Source organism: Diadema antillarum, unplaced genomic scaffold (genome assembly GCF_040938485.1).
Source record: "Diadema antillarum isolate AM-2024a unplaced genomic scaffold, OU_Dant_1.0 seq00000234_RagTag, whole genome shotgun sequence".
NCBI classification, from domain to species: domain Eukaryota; kingdom Metazoa; phylum Echinodermata; class Echinoidea; order Diadematoida; family Diadematidae; genus Diadema; species Diadema antillarum.
In genome coordinates this window covers 638130-650094 of record NW_027271283.1, presented here as the reverse complement: position 1 = coordinate 650094, position 11965 = coordinate 638130, and the positions used below count along the sequence as shown (strand labels likewise).

Genomic DNA, 11965 nt, shown 5'->3' with positions numbered 1-11965 from the left:
CTCTCTCTTTCCCTCTCCCCTCTGTCTGTTTGTATGTCTGTCTGTCTGTCTGTCCAAGAAGCATGCGGTGAATGCCAAGTGAGTGCTGACATGTGATAATATCGTGATTCATATATATTTCTCCTATATGCGATTTTCTTTTTGAAACAGGAAATCTTCAAGATATGGGTGGGGGGGGGGAGGAGAAAGCTTGAGGGGTAGACTTAATGGTGGGGAGGGGTGTGGGGGAGAGAGGAAGGCTTACACATGTAGGGGAGGGCAAAGAGGGGGGGGGGGAGGGAGAAGGGGTGGGTGACAATGGAAATTAAGAACTGAAAAGCAACTTGAGGGAAGCTGTGGGTGATCTCCACGGCAACAAAGGAATTAAAAAGAGAAAGGCAAGTCAGAAAAGATGAACACCATGATTCCACATGGAATAGAGGCAAGTATGTGAATGTGGGATTTGGGTTTTTTGAAGGCAGAAATAGGGATGGATCATGATTGCTTACTGTGCGACCAACTCTCCTTCCCTCCTGACCAGCTGGTTCTTCTTGTTGACCACCTCGAACCACTCGGCCAGCATACTGTCATCATGAGTGGCATCGTCTGTGGGTCAGCACGGGCAGAGTTCAGAGGTCAGGGGTGAAATGTGGATTAAAAACAAACTGAGTTCAGGAATTATAACATGGATATACATGTACAATGTAGTCAAGACAAAATGCACTCGGTTTTATTTTGATATTACAGTTGTTGCTGCTCCCATTTCCACTGCAGCAGAAAGATATGGGTCAAGCAAGTAATTTCACAACAACAACAACAACAAAAAGTATATTCCCTGATCTATTGGAACAATCAAAGTCTGTAGCATTTCAAAACAAAGTTGTACACAGCTAAATAAAAAGTTTATACATGACTACTGTTTTCATAGGCTCAGGAAGCTCACTCTTATATTCCACATATCATGCAACTTTGAAGAAACCAGTAATGGAAAATGTCAGGGCAATGTGGGATACTCCCATAACATCAAGATGCATGGCTAACTTGTTTGATTATGATCATGATGTACTACATGTATGTACTCCTCATGTGGCAAAAAATGATTATAAAACAAATATGCCATCCAGCACAAGGAGGCAAATGCCTAATGGAACCAGCTTGGGACCAATCAGATTGCAGGGATTTCTACTGCTGCTGCTGGGCAAATCTCACGAGACTTGTGAACTCACCGTCGCCATCCTGGCGAAGTTTCTTCTCCAGCTCTACCCCTCTCTGCTCCAGCTCTCTCTGTCTGCTCTCAATCTCTTGAAGCTCTTGTTGGATCACACACGTGTCTATGTGGTCCTTCCCAACCTGCCAACATACATACAAACATGCAGATCATAAGAGATACTGTAAAATAATAATAATAATTATAATAATAATAATAAATATCATTTATAAAGCGCTTATTACAATGTTTCTAAGCGCTGAAGAAAAAATTGGAAAAATAGAAACATTATTTTCGCTGACGGCCTTTTTCGCAGCATGAAATTTTCGCGAATTGCTTATAACATTCAATGCGTAAATAGTTTAGATGAGAACTTTCATGTGCATCTGTGATAATTTCGCCAATCTTCGCTCTCGCGAAATTCGCATAATTAAAATGCACGTGGACATTCCTCGTTTTACAGTATTGGGCATCATGTTCTGCAGATGTACCACATACTGCAAGTGGAAATTTTCATGCATTTCACGCAACCAGAAACTAGCGCAAAAACAAATGCATGCAAATATATTGACCTTGAACTTTTGACCTTTGACCTTGAGCATGTGCACCCAAAGTTTATAGGCACAACTTCGCCCGCTCATACATGCCAACTTTCGTTAGGATACCTACAACATTTTTTTAGTTACCCTGTCCTACAAAATTGATTACAGACAGACAGACGAAAGGACGGACAACACGAAAACATAATGCCTCTGGCGACACTTCATGGCGGAGGCACAAAAATCTGGTTATACAGTATGTTCTCTTGTCACGACATGAAGAGATATTCAATTTTCCCGTAGGCCTCCTACTGATTCAGGGAGACCTGACAGCTCTGTGGAATGGTATTCTCTCTACAGCTTTTTGTAAATAACAGGATAAAGAATGGCTTTAGAAGACGTTCTGTGAAAAATGCTGAAGAAGAGTAAAACTTGATCATATGCCATGTCTTCTCTATGTTCCTTTGTGTAATGAAACAAACCATCTCAATGGCTTCAACTCCACAAGGATGGGAAATCCCATACTATCTTGTATTGAGCTGACTTCTACTACTCCCTAATATTGAGACCTATCGTGACTACCATCCAAGATTGTTTTAAGTGAACAGATCTGACTTCTCAGTTATTCTTTACAATCAAAGCTCTGGAGATTACAAACTTTAACGCTGGCTGGTTTCTTTCTGTATGGCCAAAGCTGGCAATCAAACTACATTCAGCTTGATTCTTTGACCCATCATCAAGTCCTTAAAACCACAATTCTGTGATTTCATGCTGTGCTCTTTATACTACATTATTTTCATCACTTATTGCTACTTAGGCAAAAAGCTTTATCATCACAGGACAAAATTAAAACTTTTATTTTGTTTTTGCACTAGTTTGGTGATAGTTAATTGTTTATTTTGGTTGCAGATTTAAGAAAAGTTTTGAAATTGCTTCATATATTCAAGCAAATCCTTAAATTGGCAACATGTGTTTGAAGATACTGACAGCAAAAAAATGTTTGTCTCAAATTGGCAATTCTTGATAACTTTACTCTGATCTGTGTGCAGATTTAATGCCACTAACCAGTTCCATCTACAATGTAATCCTTCTCATGCATCAAATTTCAGTGAAAATTACATGATGTGTCTGTATCAGCTTATTTGTGACCGTGCACCTCAAAACGAACATAAAGTCGCACACGCTGATTTTGCGTGAGGACTGAAAATAAGTGAAATGGGTCAACCTAGCCGAACTTGACTTTTTCATATTTTCTGAAAGAGCGGGTCTTCTTTTACATTAAGCTAAAATTTGGTATCGTAAAACGGGCAGGAAAGTGTGTTTTTTTAGCAGTTTATCTCGAACATTTTTGGTAGAATAGTGTGGTTAGGTGTGTCTTTAGAATCCTGTTTTCATTTCTAAAAATCCTTGTCCACACTCTTCACTTTCAACTCTAATAACTTTTGAAAGGATAGCGCTACTGGTTTGAAAGTTAACATTGATTGTGGACAGAATGTGTTAATGAGGCATGCTTAATTTCAGTTTAATCTGATAATCCCTTCATTGTTGTTACTCGGGTGGTTTACTTCCTGTTTTTTTGTCCCATTCATCGCACAGCCAGCACGGTTTGGTAAAGATTAAGCGCTTGAATAGACACTGTACTTCAGAGCCTCTTTTCTCAGTTCACACTTTTCCTGAGTTTGTGCCTTCTTTCCAATATTTAGATAGGTTAGGAGAGTCCATTTGATTTGAGTTATACATCATTTTAAAGCTTAAAGTCTGCTCTATCAGAATATGGTCTTAACTAAAAATTCATGTCTGGCGACTTTTTGTTTGTTTTGAGGTGCAGGGTCACATTTGTAAATTAGCATAAGTGTACAATACCATTTCTTTTGCATTAAATTAGATGTGTTGGCCAGTTCCCTGGCAATAAGTCAGTTCACAGTTAGCACTAGTCTGCAACGACCTCTCCAACCACAGACTTTTCAAAACATGGAATAGTCTTCAAGAAGAGCAGTTGAAAACAGCCATGCAGGAAGTGGTAATTTACATGCCAGTGCTACATGAATGGCTTTTGTTAATGTTGCTGAAAAGAATGCACATTCATCGGTAAATACATGTACCAATCTGCACCTGGTTCATTTATAACACAGTTGTCATGAAGCCCTATCTAGGTTTTGAATACCTCAGTTGAAAATCCATTTCAAGAGAAGGTCTGCAATGACCTTTATCTGCACATGCTCAGATTGGAACCATGAACTGGCTTATAGTTATTAAACACAATACTCCATATTTCACACTACATAATGATCATAAATTGAGAAATCAAATACTACAACCAATTCATGAATGACTGGAATAATAGGAAATGAAGAATTTGGCTATCAGGTCATCATTTGCAAATACAATGAGCTCTGCAGGTCTGTTTTCAAACATAACGACTAGCATCTGGGGTGGTATTCTGAAATCCTTCCTAGGAAGAAATTTCTTCCAAAATCAGGATTTTTTAGAAGTGGTATTCTGAAAATATTCCTTAGTTTCTTTCCAAGTGTCTTCCTAACTCTTTTTCCTAAACTTAGGAAGAACTTAGGAAAACATGCAAATGAGGATGAGATAGTTATGCAAATTTCTGCCTCACAAAGAAGTTGGTGTTCTAGAATACCAATTCTGTCTTTCCCAGGCACTTCCTAACTTTCTGACTTAGGAAGAAAGTTTAGGGAAAAAAAAAACTTAGGAAGATTTTCAGAATACCACCCCTGATCTGTAGGTCTCATAGTGGCCAGGATAGGAGCAAGATGACTATTACAGTATATGATCTTGAGCAAAAGAATGACAAAAGTTTGGAAACTTTCTGGACGTACCTCTCTCTTCATGGCAGGGGGTGCAGGAGCTCTCCTCTTTCCAACATTTGATGGCGTCCTGACCGGTGGAGGCGCATATTTGGGTCTCTCCGGCTATCCAAAACAATTAAAAATACATAAAATATTTGAAGCCAATTCAACAGAAATTAATTACTATAACTAGGACAAAAACTGTGGATGATAGTTGAGGTTAGGAATAAGACATTATCACGATAAGTGTTTAAAAACTGGACATATCTCTACAAATTTTTCATATCTGTTGCTTCTGTCCACAAAACATATCACCTATATGAGGAAAGAGAGTAGAATGGTTAAATGAAAAGATGTGAATAATTCATTTTCTTATATCTTGTGCTATGAACTTCAGGAGTAATTCATAACTGCTTACACTCTCCAAGAAACTGGTATAAATGCCAGAGGCGAAATTTTGTATTCAGTATACTGGTAATATGGTATATTGACTAAAGGCAAAGTCTCTTTGCTTGTGAAATTTTCTCAGTACTTACCTTTCAGCATTTATGCCTGATACAGATACAAACGAAACCCTTTTTGTGCCAGAGACTTTGGACAGTGTGTACAATGCTATGGGGTTTGCTGTGCCAATCAGCACTCAGAGCATACAAAAGGTTAATGGAGAATCAAATCAGTAACACGTACAATCATGAAGAAATTCTCTAACCTTTGAATAAATTCAGCATAATTTACAACTTAAAAGATCAAGTTATTCATACATATTATTAGAATGATGAGGATGACTTAATCACTTCATTGATTTTCATCTGGAGTCTTACAAGAACTATAATTATTTTTAAAAAGAGATTTTTCCTACTGAATTCAAAATACCCTTTACACTTTGGCTCACTGAGATATACTTCACTAAAAACAAACTGAAGTAAACTTTTGAACTTGCAAAACAAGATGAATAAGCATAACAAGGATTATTTCAGATTTTTTTTTCAATGAGCAGGAAGTGAAATTGCAAATGACCCAAAAGATCAACACAAAATCAAATGGATTTCTAACACACGATGTGATGAAAAAGAGAAATATAACTCAAAATGAAAAATTAAGTTTGAAGAGAGGATCTCAAACAAATGTAAAGATAATGCATACTGGCTGACCATTTAAAGTTCATCTCTTTCTGTGTAGATGTAAGATGAATCCTTTACAAATCTTCCATGAAGTCACATAATTCAACAGATAAGCTGTTTAGAATCATATCAACTGGAATGATTCTCTTTCAAAGTGATAAAAAGTAAATCCCTAGCCTTAAATACAAACTCAGATTATGCAACAGACCAACTGGTTTTGCACACTCATTGATTAAAAAGGTCTTTCTTTCATCATTTTTTTTTAATGGTTCTTACAACCATGTTGATTAAATCTGTTTGAAATCTTTCATGAAACTGATGATACAATCACTTAGGCACAAGTGTTTTACAAGATTTAATTAACCCCTTATGGGGTATTAAGTTTTAATGTTTGCTGAATGGTGGAATTTCCAGAACATGTACGAGGACGGAACATGATCAACGGCAACAGCAGTAAAAGGACATTACTGCAAAGAGAAGTTAAAAGGACATTACTGCAAAGAGAAGTCAGATTTGAAAACACTTCGATCAGACTGTTATCTGCCAAATGAACAGGACACTTAACACTGCAGACTGTCCCATAAAATGTCCAGCTGTGCCTGATAGAATCTTTAGTGAGGGGAAAAGGGTGTCATGAAATATCTCAGTATCTCTTCCTTTCCTTGTCTGCATTACTTAATGTCTCATGGAGCTCAAATTTGAGCTCTAAATGCTTCATTGTAGAGCTATAATATCTACTTGAAGTGATACAGCATGGTATTAAATACAAATCAAATCCTGTTTGCAATCACTCACAAGTGTTATCCTGATTAACATATCAATTGATCAGACACTGTCACTGTACACACACTGATTTCTGGCAACAAAAATGCATACTCTCAAGAATTCTGAAGATTCTTTTCAACTGACACCTACATTCATATATAAAAACTTGAAGAATTGGCATCTTACCATCTTTGATTTAATTTTCTGGGGGTTCAAAAAGACGAAATATGAACAATCCATGCAAGGCAGACATGCACAGCTGTCCTCATACATGCAACATTCAAGAAAGTTAAAAGCAGATTGTAATATCAGATGTTTCCTCGTACGAAACTAATACATACACTTTCTTAATTCATCTTGAAATGTGATGAAATGAAAAATCATGAACTTGAACGCCACTGATTTTATGTGCTGCATATTGTTAACCCATAACCAACTGAAACCTTGCGGAGCTTTTCTACTTTTGAGATTTCAGAATCTTGAAAGAAATGAGTTAAGTCTATTTGCACTGCACTCTCAAATATTCTGCCAGAATCCTAGCTAGTAGATGTAATTGGTTGCTCCATACACAATATTGACTTTTATTGTACTTTACTTTCATATTTCCACTCACAACCATATTAAATAATTTTTGGCATTCTTCCAGGATTTTAGGTAACCAATGGTTACTGGACCTAGGCTGTTTTCAAGGCAGGGCAAAGCTGCTTGTTTACACCACTAATCTGTCCTGATGGTCCAACATAACTCTGTGGTTTGTGAAATTACACTACTCATCCTCACTACAATACTTTCTCATTTGCATTAGAGAATATATGCTCATATGAGCCTGGAATTTCACATTATACAACACTGTCATACTACATCTATACATGTCACCAAAACATTTTTAAACATATTCATTTTTTTTTTTGCGACAATGAAAACTGTTTGTGAATTTGATTGCCACAGTTTACAAACCCTTACAAAACCTAAAATTTGTGAAGATTCTATGTTCGTAATCATTTTGGCTGCTCAGTGTGATACTGTATACGCCATATACCCGGTACATGTATTTAGCAAGCCTAAATTTCAGTGAATCGGGACTTCTTGTCAATTTAGCAAGACCAGGTTCAATTCATAATCGTGGAGTACTGAACTGAACGGAGAAATGTATATGTGCGTGTCACATTCAGATCGGGATCAGAATCAACATTTTTGTGTGTCCTTAATTTCACAAATAGCACCTGACTTGCGAAATTCATGAAAATAAAAGCCTTGCGAAATATTCAGTGAAATGTACAGTACTCCCTTGAAGGATATATGCAGCAATAATGATGACAGCAAGGAGGCTTTAACCTGTTACAGCAAAACTAACAAGTCATAGGACACTTCTATGGCAGGGGACAGAAACTTGGAAGACAATGAGAAAGGTTTACATCAGTAAGTCATCACCCCCATGCTTAGAGAGAAACAAAGGACAGAAAAATGATGAAGAAAAAGATGATAAAATATGATCACATGGCAACATCCATCACAGAACAACAACAAAATGAAGTAGGAAATGTCAGGAGCGGATCCAGGAATTTCATAAAGGGGGTGTATGCGCCCCCACCCCCAATTTTTTTCTTTCTATTTCCTATATTAAAAAATAAATAAAGAGGGGGTGTGCGCCCAGTGCGCCCCCCTCTGGACCCGCCACTGAATGTGTCATCACACAAAAACTGAATCATCACCAAATCAGGACGCCCCCATCTCCCCCTCCCAGCAACCCCTGCGACCCTCAATCACAATAAAATCATGAAAAACCTACTGGACCAATGGCACACCAGGTGACATGGAGCATACTACATGTCAATGATAACATGTGCACAGATACCAGTCAATTACATGTATCTCTGAAAGTCAGCACTACTATGAAAAAAACAAAACAAAGACAAATCCAATAAGAGTTATAAGTCTCATTTGCATCATGACCAGCCATGGGAAAGAAAATTTCATCAGCACCATTATCATCATCACCACTAAAAACATCATCTTCACCTTCATTGCAATCATTAACTCAACATGATAATTATCGTCATAATCATCACATACAGTGTCACCATCACACAGATCATAATCCTATGCAGCAAAACAGAACTATGACTATTTATCAATATTTGCTATTCATAATCATGAATTATATCATTGAGTTCATAATCATCACCATATTTCAAGCATTATGGACATCATCATGAACATCATCAATATAAGCAATTTAAGCTCCATGCCACCTTCAAAGACTTACAATCAGAGAGAAAAATTTGTTCATTCTGTCAACTACCCTACTAGGTAATCAACAAACATGTCACTACTGGAAGAGATAAATATAATGTGTAAAAAAAGAAAATATTGCAGAATATAAGGTTTGTGTAATCTCTGCAATGAACTCAAATATGACACAAGTCTCACATTTCATAATACCACAGTATGAGAGCTACAGCTGTATGACACCCCGCACAACAATGCACACAGCACATCAAAATGTTTTGTTGTGGATGTGACAACTGGATGACTCACACTTTACTGCATCATCTGCAACGAACTATACATTGGTGGGCTAGCTACGCAGGAAAGCGATTTCCTTTACAGGGTCTAAACAATATTTTGTCTCATTAAACACATTAAAAAAATTGTGATGATTCTTCAGTCACTCCTATCTGTACTCATATTGAGGGAGTGCAAGGGAACAATGTACACTTTTCCACATGCTACAGAACCTGTACCTGAATATAATTCACGTTTAGAAGGTGAAAATGCAGACAACTGTAGCATACTGTACCAAATTCTCCAAATACTAGCAGACATAAAGAGGGAACACACTAGAATGTCAGTACCACTTAAACTTCAAAATAGATGATTTACCACCTATTACAAAACTGTTCGTACCCCAAATTCATCTGTTATTTCTCTACTGCACATAAACATAACAAGAGTGAGATCTTCATGCAATCCTAAACTTTCTTTACTCAAAGCAAATTAAAGACTTTGAATTCTTCAATGTGTTCTATTGGTCGATACACTAATGTCTTCACCTGGGCTTACCTCGTAGGAGAAATATGTCGGTTTCCCGATGTAAAATTCGGTCAGGATGTCCTCGAAATTAAACGGCTCATAGAGAAAGAAAGGCATGGTTTTATCCATCAGTCAGTTTGACAGAAACGAGTGACCAATGTGAACCGTGTCACCACAGGCAAGCTCACAAGTAAAACAAAAGCATCAAATAAGATTTGAAATTAATCCAGCACAGATACAAGATGGATCAAGCGGAAGGAGATGAGCTCAAGAAGTCTTCAAAGTCCATTGAAGACAGCCATTACTAATATCATGTTCACACAAGGCACAGGGACTTCAGAGAACTAGATACACTTTGCTAAACAGACCATGACGTACAAGCTAGCTACAGTGTTTTTTTTCCCCGCTCTGAAACGAGACATATTTTTGCATAGAATTCCACCCTTTCCTGCCAACATACACACAGAGGGGAAGATAAATCCCTCCGATTAGAATGACATCTCCATTCAATGCACAGCGTTTCCGGGAAGGGAGACAAAACAGACACAGTATATCTCAACATCATCAGCCAATCAGCTTTCATTAAATCTTTTTCCCTGATAAAGATACTTGATTAAACTGGCACTTGCTTCTCTGATAACCATTTGTCCTGGTATCTACTTTATGACAACTTCAAAGAGACATAAAAAGATAGGCAAAGGAACGTGATACAATGGACAGTATCTTCTGCTGGGTGGGGTATGTGTGTGTGTGTGTGTGTGTGTGTGTGTGTGTGTGTGTGTGCATGTTTGTACCTTAACATAATGAACACTTGCACATTGACATTTGTCCAATGTTAAACCAAACAATATTCTCGGCTACACCCTAACAAGTCTCTTTGCTATACAAATGACTGCATCTCAAATTTGTTGCATTCAAGCCAGATAGGGCTAGAAAGCTGAACTGTTTGAAACCTGCCCTAGCTTGTCTATCAAGCTTTCTGATGCATACCGTCTATTTTCCTTTAATATTCAGTTTTTAAATGTCTATTTTTTAGACATTCAGACAGTATCAATTATTGAAGTGGTCTATCACAATGGAATGCCCTAAATTCAGTGAGATTCCTTGGTAGTAAAAATGGCATGCAGAAGACGAAATACAATAAACTGCATACGTCAAATATTTTGCGAGACATATTTTTGCAAACTTCACGAGTCAGGTGCTATGAACAAATTTAAAGACACACACAAAAATTGACTTTGGTTCCGATATAAACATGACATGCATGTATACATTTCTCAAGTCAGTACTGTACTCCACGATTGCAAATTTAATCCCTCATGAAGTCGTCGGAAGTCCTGATTCGTAAAAATTTAGACTCATAAATATTTGGCGTATACAGCAAGTTGGACTGCAATTTGTAGATGTACTGTATACTCTCCTGCAGTAGTAATAGCAGATAACATGAACAGATTTGCTCATAAAGACTGAAATGTCAGCAGCTTTACATCCAGTTGAAAGAGTAGGTGCTAGTACACATGTATACCCCGGATGAGTAGATAGTCAATTGATTTTCGAAATGACATCATTTTCATCTTCTATATATATTTTTTGTTTGTTTCATGGGTACATAAAATGTTATCTGTTAAATGTTAAAATGTTAGCATACTCCTATCAGCAGTTTGAAAATTATTTTCTCTAAATTAAGCCTCTATATGCCCTAGAGTTTCAACTTTCAGTGAGGAAATCCCTGCAGAAACCTTGACCTGACTATAAAATCAGTTTTCGAAAGTAAATGCTTCATTCTAACTTGTCCTTCAATGACTAATCACTTTGGAAAAACAAAACAAAAACAAAACAAAAAACGAAAAAACCACTGTCATGTCATGTGCTCAAAAAGTTGTATTGCATTGAAAATAAGTTTTCTTTTTCTAAATACATACAAACCTAAGAATAACCCCAGCTGGTCACAAATGTGTAAATTTTGCCTCACATGATGTTGACTCCTGAAGATAATTTGTGAGTTTCCTATACTAAAAGCAGCCACATGAAACAATGTTGTCAAGCGGTGTGATGAGAGATGTTCTTGGAATGGATGAGGAAGACTGATACTTAAATACCCCCTTTCTCCTCCAATGAATTTATGTACCATAGGATTTCCACTCTTAATACTGGATGTGATGTAACAAGAAGTAATTGATGCATAGTTTGATGGACCATACTCTTGCCAAATGCAATGTCAAAAATGAAATTTCAGCAATGAAGAATGTCAATAGTTCAACTTGGATACTACAATCTTCTATCAGATCATACTCTATGTTCATTGTCTACACTGACGACTGAACTTTTGCCAACTGTATAGATGGCAATCTGTTCTGTCAAATTTTCCTGGTGTTGTGCCAGAGTGCTCGTCGGACAAGGTCATCCTTCCTACATGAGATCAGGCACGTACCCTGCTCACGCACGCACTGTAATCAATCCCCACTACGGTTGCACTGAGTACACAATGTATTCATATTTTTGATAAAACTG

General features: G+C 37.2%; 1 protein-coding gene across 1 annotated transcript in view; it reads right to left on the bottom strand.

Moving 5' to 3' along the window:
- Positions 1 to 484: 484 nt before the first annotated feature.
- The window catches only part of LOC139729350 (uncharacterized), a 110394-nt gene continuing 98913 nt past the window's right edge, over positions 485 to 11965 (bottom strand). The window contains exons 8-10 of the mRNA XM_071640278.1: positions 4566 to 4658; positions 1206 to 1329; positions 485 to 585 (exon numbers count right to left, since the gene is read on the bottom strand). Coding sequence (XP_071496379.1) covers positions 485 to 585; positions 1206 to 1329; positions 4566 to 4658 — 318 coding nt within the window. The remainder of the gene's footprint in view (positions 586 to 1205; positions 1330 to 4565; positions 4659 to 11965) is intronic.